This window comes from Blennius ocellaris (genome assembly GCF_963422515.1).
Source record: "Blennius ocellaris genome assembly, chromosome: 2".
Lineage (NCBI taxonomy): Eukaryota > Metazoa > Chordata > Actinopteri > Blenniiformes > Blenniidae > Blennius > Blennius ocellaris.
The window spans coordinates 14,575,495-14,589,852 of NC_137651.1; the positions used below are offsets into that span (position 1 = coordinate 14,575,495).

Sequence of the window (14,358 nt, forward strand, 5' to 3'; positions counted from 1 at the left end):
ACAGACACTTAGTGGTCTCTGTTCAATGGTCTTCATGTACAGGAGCTGGATGTAGAGTTCAGTTTATATTCAAGGCAAGTTCTTATATGTGCATGGAACATTATGCCTACCATCAGGTAAATGACACATGTCTGAATAAATAAGTTTCCTTCTGACAAATATTTTTAAAGAAGCACTTCGGTACATTTCTATTTGTTGTGGTTCGTCAGCGGCGACATTTAGGGTTGTAAAATATCTACGGAGTGGAATAAATCCGTGCATGGTTTTGAGCCAGCGTTGGTTTAAAGTTTGTAGGTCAATGTCAAAAAGTCTGGAGCACTTGGTAGTGCATCGGGTTAAAATGAATGTGAAGACGGGAAAGAATCAAGTTTGAAAATTTAGCCAAGTCCACGGTACAATTAACAATGACTTGCTGTGGTATCGCCTGCAAAGGTGTTGCTGAATAGAGTGGTGATAAATTTGTAACAGCTTTACTTATTTTACAGTAATTGTCATCCAGTCATAACCGAACATGTTATTATCACAAGTGGTGGTGTTACAGTCTTAACTAAATATAGTAAGTCATTTGATGCATACTCTTTCTAATAGCGTCAATTTGATGGCATCTACAAGGGTAGCTGCAGTGATCCCTGTATGTCCAATGAATTTAAATTAAAAAGTATCATCATCACAACATTGACCAACAGCACAGATTTTTCTCAATCCATGCAGGTCCCCTGTTGTTTATTGGACATGTCAAGTTTGACTGATCAAAGTGGATGATGTTAGTGTTCGGCTGTTCCTTCTTATTGTTTCGATCATTTTAAACAGTTTGTATTTCTAGTAATTGGTGGCATTTGAGCATTTCTGGTGCTGCTGTGCTTCTGTGCCAAATCTTTGGAGTTCTTTAAGGGTTCTTTTTTTCTCTCTCTGTCTTTGCAAATTATTTTTTGCTTGTGCGGAATCTCCTCGTTCACCATATTTGAGTTAACTTGTGCAGTTCACTGCTGTTTTATAATGAACCCAACTACCTTCAACATCTCTGCTGATAGATCACCTCATCTGCTTTTCCTCACTTTAAGGCAAACCTCAGTCAACTCATAATAATCAAATGAGAGGCTCCTCAGTGTGCAAACTAAGATTAATTTGACAAACGGCAGGTTGAGAAAAATGTTTGTCAAATAACAATTAATTTTATCAGTATTTATTTTTGTAAAACATGAGTAAATGTGTATGAGTAAGTATGATATATAAATCTGGGATATAACTAACAAAGGATAACTGTACAAATAGTTTTGGTGCAGTACAATGTCCCTGTGTTTTTTCATTTGATCAGAAAAGTGGATCTGCACAGAGGAGGAATCCTTTTTAAGAAGAAAAGGGCCGTTATCTCATGTGTGCGCCAGCATTTTCCCGAACTCTCTGAAGTCTCTGTGCAATATTTTCCTCTCGGCCCTGTCAACATTACCTCTATATACAGTCGCTGTCCACCGGCCTTACAGGAGTCCTATGCTGCCTCTGTCTTAGCATTCCCACAACTGCAGGGGGAAGACAATCTCCTGTAAATTGCTTTTTCAATCAGTTTTGACATCAATCTGCTCCCATGGGAATGTGGGCTTCCATGTGATGGCGGAGAGGAAGGTTTCTTTCCTTATGGATGTTGACAGCCCCACTCAGCCTGGTTTGATCTGCAGAATTAACATAATATTACTGTATTTATAGAACCGGCTGTGACAGCCAAGAGAGGGATTGACTTTCTATACCAGCTGTTGGCGCCAGTGAGGTTTCGGCTCGAACGCAAGACAGAGCAAAGCTGTTAAAGGTCACAGACTGGTGTGATTTGCAAATCTGGATTCATTAACACAATTTGTTCATACCATGTTTGTGTTCTGCTTTGAATTATGTTATACAAATCTTTACAAATATTCACGAAGGGTGATGTCTCGTTTAACCTCAAGTACCTTGTATCTGTGGTTTGTTTTCACAAAATATATCCATTTTTGGTTTAAGTTTCCTCTTTTGACTTATATTTAAAAAAATGCATTTTGTCAACCATGCAGCATGAGCATCTCAATCTGCAATGAGCAAAAATTAAAAAGTTGCCATTAATTACATTTTTTTTATTACACTTATGAATCCATTTGGGGAAATTCTTTCTCTGCACCCAACCGATCCTATTCATAGTTATCCTTAACTATACATGCTCGGAACAGTGGGCAGCTACAGTACACACAATACGTAGCACTCTGAGCATTTATTTATAGATCTTTATAGATCATGATTTGGTCATTTGTCTGTTTAGTCTCGATATGATTCAATTGAACTGTATCAGTCCCCTAAACTAAAATGACTTTGAATCCCCCCCAGTTCAGAAGTTTCATTCTTGGTCAGAGTTGCACTTTATCCAAAACCTAAGAAGACACGCATGCTGCAGTTGCGCTGGATTATTAACACGTTTCCATTTGTTCTTGTGACTCATTTCAGGACAAAGATATCTCATCACATCCACGGGAGCCTTGTATATTGTGGACGTCCTGCCTGAGGATGGGCTGAATAACTATCGCTGCACAACACGCCATCGTTACACCGGTGAAACCCGCCAGAGCAACAGCGCTCGCCTCATTGTGTCAGGTCAGTACCACTGTCAAACTTCAATCACTTCAGCTGCAGCAGCCATGAATTTGTCTTAGATTCACTAAAAGTGATGGCCGCCGTGCGAGACGCACGCCCTTCATAATGACAATTTGGTGTTCAGTATCTTGCTCAAACACTGGAGCAACAGCATGTGGACATGGCGAGGTAGGGGATTAAACTACCAACCTTTGAAATGAAAGACAACCAACAGAGCCACAACTGCATATGTATACAGTTTGAACATTTTACTGTAATCACTTGTAAGTGGACACTTTCGAGTTTAATGCAGCACTTTAATCTTGAAGGGGAAAAAATCAGTATCTTTGGACCACATGTATGAAGTTTATCCAATCATACAGACTTATCCGCTCTTCACAGAAGACTTGACATGGCTTCTTTTTCTGGCCACTCAGTAACAAATAAAACAACGCAGCAGAGCTAGAGCAACAATCCACCAGGCCATCTCTGAATTTATTTGTTGGAGACGTTACAAACCTATCTGAATTGACACAGTCTGTTTCTCTCTTCCCATCCCCACATTACAAAAATACACAACATACAGACCTGATTGTTGACCCCAGGAATCAATATTGGATTATACTGTCAAGCACCTGGCACCGCTCACCACTAATTAACACTAAATTCTTTACTTCTTCCCAGACCCCACCAATGCTGAGCCAGGCATCCTGGATGGCTTTGACCACCGAGAGGTGATGATTAATCATCGGGTGGAGCTGCCCTGTAAGGCTTCGGGCTACCCAACACCAAAATACCGCTGGCTGAAGGACAACAGCCCTTTGGAGCCAGACAGCCGCTTTCGCCAGACCATCTCAGGATTGCTGATAGAGAGCGTGCAGCCCAGTGACTCTGGGATATACGTGTGTGAAGTGTGGAACAGTTATGGCAACGCCGAGGTCATGGGGCGGCTCTACGTCAAACGTATGTCCTGCTTTGGTTTCCCAATAGCGTTTGTTTTAAAAGCTGTTGAATGACAGATTTGGAACACTTTGAACATGTATCTGTGAGAGTATTCTATTTGCCAAATTAAATGTGAACTTTATTTCAATTATAAACCAGGAATAGTGTCACAAGAAAAGACAACAAATTAGGAGATTTTTGTTAATTGACTGAACAGTAAATCATTTCGGCTCAAACCTTAAGATGTACGTGTGTGTATATATATATGATCTTCTTCTATGAGATCTCCTGTCTGTCAACTCCAACATATATCCCCGTATTGTCTGCAGCATCAGGCATGCTATCTTCAAGCCAATATTAATCCTTTATGAAAAACAACCTATGATTTCTGTGTCCGTAGAGCCCCTGAAAGCGGTGGTCAGTCCTCGAAAGGTGAAAGGAAGTGTGGGTAGCAAGGTGTCTTTGTCCTGTAGCGTGAGCGGCTCAGACGAGTACGAGCTGTCATGGTACCGCAACGGAGAGATCATCTACCCCGGCAACAATGTGCGTTTCACTGGGCTTAACCGAGAGAACCTCATCATGGAGGGGATGTCGAAAAGTGATGGCGGTGCTTACCAGTGCTTCGCCAGGAAGGGCAAGATGTCTGCACAGGACTTTGTGCAGGTTATCCTTGAAGGTAAAATAGCTGCATTGTGAAGCACAAACACACATACACACACACACTGACCAAAAAGACATGGTGGCAGCAGCTGTCTGGTGCATAATCAGTTAACAGGAACAGATTTAGGCCTCCGAGATCAATACTGGGTTTATGTGTTAATGGCATGCTGCTGCGACTCTCTGCCGCCACCAGTGTGATCGTCCCACACTTCACAATCACATAGAAATATACATGTACACACATACTTTAATAGCTTACCTTGGCAGCGTTGCTCAGGCAACTGTCTCCTGTGGCGAGGGAGCCGTAAAAAGAAGATATTGATAATCTATAATCATGTGGAATAGACCTAGATTATCAGAGACCAGCAGCAGCAGGCAGACAGAGACGGTTTCAAAAGGCAGCCATTCTCTCCACCTAGAAAGCTGCACACACATTCAGAATGCAGAGCACCGAATAGTAGCATCTTGATTTAGAAAGTAATGATGCTTATCTTTTCATTATAATTATTTCACATATCCTGCGATATTGTTTGTCAGACAGTTGTCAAAAGATTGACAAATACACTTTAAGGTATGTGTGCAAAAAAAGAAAAGAAAAAGACAAATCTTAATCGTATATTGGATCTTCATAGGAAGCTGGATGATCTGACCACCGGTCTCACTAATAGATGCTCTATGAATCCCTTCATAAATCCACATGACTTCAAGACATGCACGCAGTCAACAGTTCATTATTCAGCCTTTGCAACAGAGCACAGTGACATCTAAGAGCAGCCCTCTCAGCCTGCCTCTTTCTCTCTCAAAGCACCACAACTTACTGTTGTTAAAAGAAAAACAAAACACCACTTTAGGAATATGTTTGATCATCCTAACAGAATTTGCCGTTTGGCCCCAGCAGTCATCTCGGTGTACCCATTTTTCATTTGCAGAAAACAAATACTTTGAACAAAAGTGTCTGCCAGCTGAATAAATGCAAATTCAATGTAAACTTCTCCAGCAAATTGATAAAAAGGCGCTACGAACAAAGAGCGGTTCTTGTAGTTAAAACAGTGACGGGTCTACTGAAAGTTTGCTGCTCAATAGTCCTTTTATATTTGTACTGCGATTATTAAAAATAATTGCTTTTCATTCAAGTCACTTGTTAACACTGACAATATATGGGAAAGCCTCAGCAGTTATCTAGCAGAGACAGAGGCCCTGCGTGTTGTTTTCAGCATGGTAATTATTTAGGTTTCCGTATTTCTGAATGGGTCACCAGTCCATCACAGTCCAAACACAAACACACACTTACATTCACACTACGGGTAATTCAGACTCACAATTTCATTTAGGTTTTGGACAGTGAAAAGACACCGGTGCAGCTCATGAAAGCCACACATCCGCAGATGAATATGCACACGCCAAACAAAAAGCCCCTAATTACAGATTTGAAGAACCCATCTCTACAGACCATGGCGGTATTCTTCCAATTACTACGTGTCATTCTCTTTAATGACAGAATTGGTAATTTACACCCAAATAATATTCATACTATAGGGCTGTAAGAAAGAATAGTGAAATATGGAAGAATACTACTTTTTACCTGTATGTGAGAATGATCTGATGGGATGAGATTTATCACTGTTTTTTGGGGGGGGGGATTTGAGCATCTTCAGCCCACCTAAATAGTCACAACATGCCCAATGCTGTACAGTACACATAAAAAGCTTAGCTCCATGAGTTCCCCTCCCCAAAAAAGTTTTCATGTCAATAATTTTCTCGATATTTTAAAATGCTCCCTGGTTGATTTAATTCTATTTCTTCCAATGCAGATGGCACCCCAAAAATCTTGTCCTCCTTTAGCGAGAAGGTGGTCAACCCCAACGAGCCCGTCTTCCTCGTCTGCAACGTCAAGGGAACACCGCCGCCCCGGTGCAGCTGGTCACTGGACGACGACCCCGTCATCAAAGACAGCCACCACCACCTGGGCCACTACGAGACCCACGAGGGCCACGTGGTCAGCCAGCTGAATGTCACGCACACCCAGGTGCAGGATGGCGGGGTGTACCGGTGCACGTGCAGCAACTCAGCCGGGGCCGTGTACCACCAGGCTCGAATAAACGTAAGAGGTGCTTGTCAAATCAGCTCCTCCAAGAACAACAATACACATACCTATCTCTCTCTCTCTCTGCCTGTCTCTGTCTCTCTCTCTCTCTGTGTGGCTGTCTCTGTCTCCCGCTGTGCATGAGTGCTTGTCCTTGTATGTCAGTTGCACACCTTTAATAGAGGTTTGTGTTGCTTTAATCACAAATTATATTTTACAATAAATTCAGGCTTATCTGTGTGCTTTCTGTGCTTCATGTGCAGTTATAAAATTGCAGCTTTCCAAATTATTAGTTTTTTCCAACATGCCTTAATTTTTAGGTCAATTGAATTATCCTAGTTTGGTGCTCATAACCGTAGCTGGGAACGCTTTTGTAAATAGCCTGAAGAGAAAGTACATCTCTTCTCTTTGAATACATATTTCCATGAAGAGCATGTGTGTACGAGCGAGTGTTGATGTGTGTCTGCGTCTGTGTGTTACTGCTTCTGCAGCCAATTTAACTGTACACGATGAGATGTTAAAGCGATTACTCTGCTTCCACTTTATGAGACTCAGAATGAGGCTCCCGATGTAATACGTTTTACTAGCCACAGATTGTATTACAGCCAAGTTATAAGCATCACTATTACAGTGTTATTTAAATGCTGAATGCACTTTAATCTGCTTGTCGTTTCTACTTAGAGTTAGCCTATAGATCATGTGGTGAAACAAACAAGGAAACAGTGCGGATCATGCAAACACATGGCAGCGCAGAGAAGGCTTTGTGTCACCACTTTTTAAAGGCGCTATGAATAGTAATAATGCTAATATTATAAAGGCCATTCTTGAGTGTGGTTTTAGCATTTTACAGGCAAATTGCCACCATTGCCTTTATTTTTATAATACTGGAAAAATAGTTGTTGCATATTAGCTATTGCCTCAAGAATAATTTGAGACAAATGTTCAACATATTTTTTTTACTTTTGCTTTTAACCAAGTACAATAAAAGCAATTTAAAAGTAGTTGTATTTAGTCGAGATTTGCCAGTACTCTTTGTAACGCCATGTTAAAATCATCAATAAATTCAAAAAGTGGAGAGACAACTCAACAAAAACAAACTGCAACGTCACAGCCAACATCACTCCTCCTGTGATTGAATGTCAGCATCACCACCTTTTGAATGTTTTCACAGAGATTTCTTTCTCTATCTCTGCCCACGTTCAGGCCGTGCCAGCATCCGTCCGATGAAAAACATCACAGCGATCGCCGGGCGGGACGCCTTTGTTCACTGCCGTGTGATTGGCTACCCTTACTACTCCATTAAGTGGTACAAGAACTCCGCACTGCTCCCGTTCAACCACCGACAGCGAGCATTCGAGAACAACGGCACGCTCAAGTTGAGCAACGTGCAGCAGGTGGACGCCGGCGAGTACAACTGCAAAGTGATGGTCCAGCCCAATAAGATGGACTCCCAAAGTGTCCATGTTCGAGTGCGAGGTGAGGAAAGATCAACGTGAAGCCTGTGAATACTCAATGTGAACACCGAGCACTGTGAAATTATGTGAATATATTGAAAACAATGTGGAAAATGTAACCATACAAAGCACAGCATTACCCGTATCTTCAAATCGATTAATGTGATTTAGTAATTCGAAACAATAAAATTAAATGGCTCATCTAACACAAATCACAGACAAATCTATACAGTCAGCTTCTCCAATGCTGTTCAGTTATTATTAATATTGTTGAAATCCAAAACATTTCATTCAATTCATGTTCAACCAAACCACGATCCTGTTGATTTGATCTATTTGTTTTGCCAGAAAGCAAAAGCTTCCTCCCTCAAAACAAAGATGTTATTTTAAACTGTCACAAGATTGACATTTTGGTTTTGTGTTGGTTTCATGTTTTTATAAAATCGTACTTTAAAATGTTTTTTAATGGAACTGCATGTTTTTGTTTTCCTCAACATGAAGAAGAAAAAAAAGCGCAGCTGGGCTAATCTGCCTGGTATTCTTTAGTATGTGAGCGTGGTTTACATCACTGCCACTGATATTACAAGACTGATCTCCACAGAGATCTTCTTATTGTAATAGGTAATACTAAAAAGGGCTACCCCCATTATGCTCTCATTTCCCTCTCTCTGTACAGCGTGTTAGGTTGTTGTCGTTTTATTGCGCTTTCCCATGGAGAGAGGCAAACGGAGGGGGGAAGAAAGTGAGAACGAACGAGAGAGTGATGATATAAAGCAACACTTCCCAGTGGTGCTATAGTGAGCGAGTGCATTTGTTCATTTACTCTGCTCGTGCTTAAAATGCGTAAGTGTCTTCAGGGATCCCTGGAGTCCATTATCTCCACTTTGTTGTGAATTAAATAAGCTGCTAAAGTGCTGCTTATTTCAGTGTTATTTGAACTCACTGGACACTCACACAGATGACTTGTGTGATGACTGAAGAGAATTTGAATGCATCCAATTTGAAGATATCTTTTTTTTTGTTTTTATTTATAACTGTCATTATATCATGTAGTTTTGTTTCTAGACTTAAAGCTATTCATGCAAAAGACTCCCTGGGAAAAATAACACGATACATTTTAAGGCAATTATATACTAATGTATTTTCAAATAAATATAACATTTGGGATTTATCAATAAATCTTGGTAACTATGACAGCACTAGATTAATGGACAACTAGATCAACATATTTTTTTTATAAACTCCCCAATTGAAGTGACTCATGGTTGCTTTTTTAAGTCCTTTTTTTTTTTTTTAAATGTGCTCATGTATCTTGAGCATTGTTGAAAGGACAAAATGTTCTAGTCTGAGACTGACGAAGAATTATGGTGGATTGTTTGTCAATTCAGGTCTCTTGTGTTCTTTCACTGACCTCTTTAAAAGGAGAGAGACAATCGTGAAATTTATTTTGGAAGAAAACAAGGACACATCCCCTGAACCTGAGGAATTAAGATTCACTTTGAAACTCAAGGCCAAAATCATATTTGATCTCCATGTCTCCTCCCGCCTACAGTGCCTCCCTACATTCAGCCCTTCGAGTTCCAGCGGTTCACCATCGGTCAGCGCGTCTTCATACCCTGTGTGGTTATGTCGGGCGACCGGCCGCTGGATATCACGTGGCAGAAAGATGGCCGGCCGATACCGGCCAGCCTCGGCGTGACCGTGGACAACATTGACTTCACCAGCTCGCTTCGAATCTCCAACCTGACCCCCGACCACAACGGAAACTACACCTGCATCGCCCGCAACGAAGCTGCGGCAGTGGAGCACCAGAGTCAGCTCATTGTTCGAGGTTAGAAAGCTGAATGAAACAGATTGCAAAACTGATGGCACCTGGTGGACCACTATAGTCTGCAGCATGTGTGGAGGATTTCATCTTAACCAATCCCTGCAGAACAAAACACTCCCAGACATTTTCTTCTCCGGTGCTTATATGAAAATACTCAAAATGGGCACTCTATATTAAAGCCCTCCGAAACGGTTATACATCACTGTCAGCTGCTGCTTATTTGTGTTTGCGTTTGTGTTTGTGTACAGTTCCTCCTCAGTTTGTGGTTCAGCCCGAGGATCAAGATGGGATCTATGGGAAAACTGTGACTCTTAACTGCTCCGCTGAAGGCTATCCACCGCCCACCATTGTTTGGGAACACTCCAAAGGTATATTAATCTGAGTAAAAGTATAAAGTAAACTTCTTTCATGTGTTCTTACTGTGAATGTGCACACAGGTATAAACTCTATTTGATGGTGCGCAGCGGTTGTTCTCACCACATTGATTATTTCTCAACATGTGTGCATTCAGATTCGCAACTGGCATTATTGTGATGACTGATATGCCAAACAGAAGTGAAAGTGACAGTATAACTTTCAGTATGAGGGAGTCATTTTGTAAAATTCACCTCTTCTCTATTTGTCTTGCCCATTGAGCTGACTTTTGGCAATAACTGAATTGTTTGTCTCCACTCAAGAGCAGCTCTGGTGCTATTTTGTCAAGTGTTTTACTTGATGATGACGACCTCCTTTGTGAATCCTGAAACTGACTCACTTCACCTGATTATGATCCAGCACCATGTTGGATGTCCAACAGTTTTATATGCAGTAATTGGCAATAATATCCCCTGTACCTGGTTAAATAGTTGTTTACAACTGTGATTACCTACTCATTGTAGTAAATCATGCAATACTTGAAATTGTTACTGCCATTTGAACAAATGAGAGAGAATCTGCTGCAGTTATTAAAAAAGGAGCAACAACTACTCTAAGGAACAAACAAATTGTGTGAGTTGTGAGCTACTTGTACTCCCAATGTGCTCATAAAATTAAAAAAAAGCTCGGCCTATAGGCATACAAATGACTGTGAGACAGGCCCTTCCATAAAATGATGAGAGGATTTTACATGTGATACATGTGAGTGGGTTCTATTTGGTTCAACCACAGTCGGTGCATATGTGTGTGAACACACACACACACACACACACACACACACACACACACACACACACACACACACACACACACACACACACACACACACACAGCCATCTGCACCACAAAATCATGATGCAGGGTTTCCACCTGCATCATGACATAATCATCAGAGAGAGACAGACTGAGGCAGTCAGACAGTCATAGAGGCAGCAGGTGAGGTCAATCACTTGAGTGGGGCAGATGAAGAGGGGCCCCAGATGTTTGCTCTGTCATCCATAAAACCAGGGATTAAAGCTTCACCAACAGAAGGACGGCAACCAATGAGAACTTTGTGTGTGTGTGTGTGTGTGTGTGTGTGTGTGTGTGTGTGTGTGTGTGTGTGTGTGTGTGTGTGTGTGTGTGTGTGTGTGTGTGTGTGTGTGTGTGTGTGTGTGTGTGTGTGTGAGTGTGTGTGTTCAAAGGAATGGGACAATCAGAATCAGATATGTATTTTACCCTTTGATGAGATTTGTGTGTGAAACTGATTGTGTGTGTGCATGAGAGTCAGACAGGCCTCATGCCTGATGAATGCCGGCGGGCCACTGGTGATCAGTATGTATACAGAGATCAGACTGAGCAGCAGGTGTGTGTCTGCTTACTTATAAACGTCTGGAAAAATGTGCACTGATTCGTACAAGGTTCTACAATACCATCTGCAGCTGGGCTTGGAGGTCTTCAGAGCCATTGTTACATATTTCTGGTGCTATATAATATATTGTTGCACCTATCACTCAGAGCAAAGGGCCATTGCAAATTACTGAAAAACTGTGCGTTCAAGATAGCCATTGTCTAATTTGTAATAGGCCAGAGAGGGTTTTATCCACATAACTGCTGCCTCGCATGCTGCTCCTGCCACAGAAGTAGCTCAGAGCCAGATGAGTGTCTCCAGGAGATATGGAACAGTAAGTAAAGGTCAACTGCTATTAGCATAACGACTAGCACTATTTGGATATGCAAAATCCATAATTCAAGGAAGAACACATTTACCTCCCTCCCCGCCTTGTTCGGAGCCAGGGGAGCAGGAACAAAGTCACCACTTGACCCTTTGCTGGCCACGGCAACTTGACTGCATTTTAATTAAAAAGCAAAAACCCACAGCTCACTAAATGGCCTAATCTGTACACACTAACTTTAACACAAGCTAATGTAATGTGTGGTTCGCTTCACACGTGTTTAATACTGCATGAGCAAGGTGGAATACAAAGCTCCCATCAATGTAAGAGCAGACTGCTTCAATGACATTTGACTTATGATTCAGAGCGAGTGACACTTCCTACTGATTTAAAGCTGCCATTGCAGATTGAGATACTGTATTGTTTAACAATAAAAGAAGACAAATTGTATGACTTTATATTAAAAGATGGTAGTTAATTACAGACAGGCGATAGCCCAGAATATGTCAAAGATGTCAAGTCCAAATACTTTTACAGCTCACTTTGTGGATGGGTTTTAAAGCTTAGTGTTGTTATTGTATTTCTGAGAAGAGAACGTGTTTTCATCCCGTGTCAGGATTACATCAGTGCATCTTTGGATTATTACACTAGAATGTATTTCAATGCCATTCATGTAATCATAACTCCCAAAAAATGAATCCATAGTTTGACAGACAAAACGTGGGTAAATGTCACCCTGAAATCTCACCTCGCAGTAGTATGGGCTGGGGTTTAGCAACCCCCCCCCAACACAAACACACACACACACACACATACACACCCCACCAATCTGCTGTCCTGTTAAACATGAGCATTATGTCTGTTCTGATTGCATCACAGCAGCCGCTCAGTCTGTTTCACTTCGCTCAGCAGCTGTTTGGCGATTTAAGGATTTAGGCCTGGTGTTAAGAAACATGTTTACAATCCTCCCTAAATCTGACGGGCTTTGTCATCAAATCTGTAAACACAGGCTCTGGGTCAGATGAATACACGCATGCACACACACGGTCATCTTATTGTTAAGTATACTGAATGCTGGCTCGTAGCTCTACGAACAGTTTCATACACTACTAGTCTACAAAGAGTTAAATCTAAATTCAAATTAGAGCGTGTGTGTCAAGTAATCTTGGGATTACGGTACTCATGTGGATGAGGGTCTCTTTTTTGTTTTTGTTCCTTCTGTTTGTTTCTCTTTTAAAAAAGTTTGCACCACATTTGGAAATAAATAAATAAATGAATACATGTTATTTATTCCTGTCTTATCCCTTATATCCTCACTTCCTTCTAACCCAAGGTGCAGGTGTCCCCCAGTTTCAGCCCATCCTCCTGAACAGCGGCTCTCGCATCCAGCTGCTGAGCAACGGTTCCCTGCTCATCAAGCACGTGCTGGAGGATGACAACGGCTTCTACCTGTGTAAGGTCAGCAACGACGTGGGAGCTGATGTCAGCAAGTCCATGTACCTCACCGTCAAAAGTAAGAGCCTGCATCTGATGCACTATCAATAACAACTGATGGATAGCAAATCAATTTGTAAAGTGTTCACACAGGATTTACGCACAACTCAGAGTACATTCAGTGGACAGTCTGAGCAGATCACAACATGGAAGAGAACATTATCTCCATTCAGGCAAAGGTACTCTAGGACAGAAGGTGTTGAAAAGTACAAATCTATTTATGGAAAGGACACGATGCAATCTGCTTTATTTTTTCCTAATATTTAGTTTTTTATATAATTGTTTTGATTTATAATTCTTGTTTTAAGCTGGAAAAGCCAATTGTAGGCCCTAACAATTACAACAGAACACTTGTGCATTTTTGTTAAAGCTGCTATATTCATCACTGTGTTTCTAAACACAGCTGGCTCACGAGAGGCTATTTGTTTTGACGTGTTTTCTTCCAATGCAAGCAGTACTGGAACTCATGGACTGAAAACTGGACACTTCTGAAGTGACATGCTTGCACTCAATTGGCCAGATTTTGGTATGTCAGTGTTGACTGCAAGGGCATTTTAAAGATCTGGATAATCACATAAGATGAAAAAAATAAATAAAAAATCCACATCACATTACTTATATAAGCCTTTCATAAGTGAATAATATTTTCCTGCCTGCTTATGAGTCTTTCCACGTTGTCCCCACTGTGGAAATCATCATAAATTCTTTCAGGCCCTCCGATGCGGTCATATTTTCTTACAATAGCTGGTATTCTAATGTCCCTCCAGGTCTGCTGCCTCCACTGGCATCTACATATAGTTCCACTATCGCACCAGGAGTGGATTCTCATTTCCGTGGTGCTTGAGTGTGAGTGGGGCTGATTTTCCGATTGGAAGTGTCATCAAACTGAAGTACAAGGTTTCCAGCTGTATTTCTGTCTGCTCTCTTTCCTCTCAGCTCAGTTGTTTCCTGTCTGCCTTATGAAATCCAGTACATCTATGGTCATTTTTATTTAAACCAAAGCATGACTGGTGAGGAAAATGTAAACTAAAGATGACATGAAATGATCTGCAACTTTCGTAAGCCTATAAACTGTTCATGGCTGGAAGATGTTGAAATTCAAGTATCGCATTCCGTCATGTAAAAAAAAAATCAAAGAGATCATCTTTTTGTAATGATCCTCCTTCGCCCACACTTCATGTCTTCTCTCACTGTGTCCTTCAACCTGCTCACCAACCTTCCCCTTCTCCTCTCGCTATC

The 14,358-nt window shown here is 41.3% G+C and overlaps 1 protein-coding gene across 7 annotated transcripts in view; it reads left to right on the plus strand.

Annotated features, from left to right (window-relative positions):
* dscamb (Down syndrome cell adhesion molecule b) overlaps positions 1-14,358 on the plus strand; it is a gene marked incomplete at both ends in the record, with an annotated part of 121,780 nt that overhangs the window by 73,972 nt on the left and 33,450 nt on the right. For all 7 annotated transcript variants that reach the window (XM_080510006.1, XM_080510005.1, XM_080510009.1 and 4 more), the window contains 8 exons: positions 2,464-2,610; positions 3,274-3,552; positions 3,932-4,207; positions 6,003-6,299; positions 7,478-7,750; positions 9,281-9,559; positions 9,805-9,924; positions 12,959-13,138. In XM_080510006.1, coding sequence (XP_080366132.1) covers positions 2,464-2,610; positions 3,274-3,552; positions 3,932-4,207; positions 6,003-6,299; positions 7,478-7,750; positions 9,281-9,559; positions 9,805-9,924; positions 12,959-13,138 — 1,851 coding nt within the window. The remainder of the gene's footprint in view (positions 1-2,463; positions 2,611-3,273; positions 3,553-3,931; positions 4,208-6,002; positions 6,300-7,477; positions 7,751-9,280; positions 9,560-9,804; positions 9,925-12,958; positions 13,139-14,358) is intronic.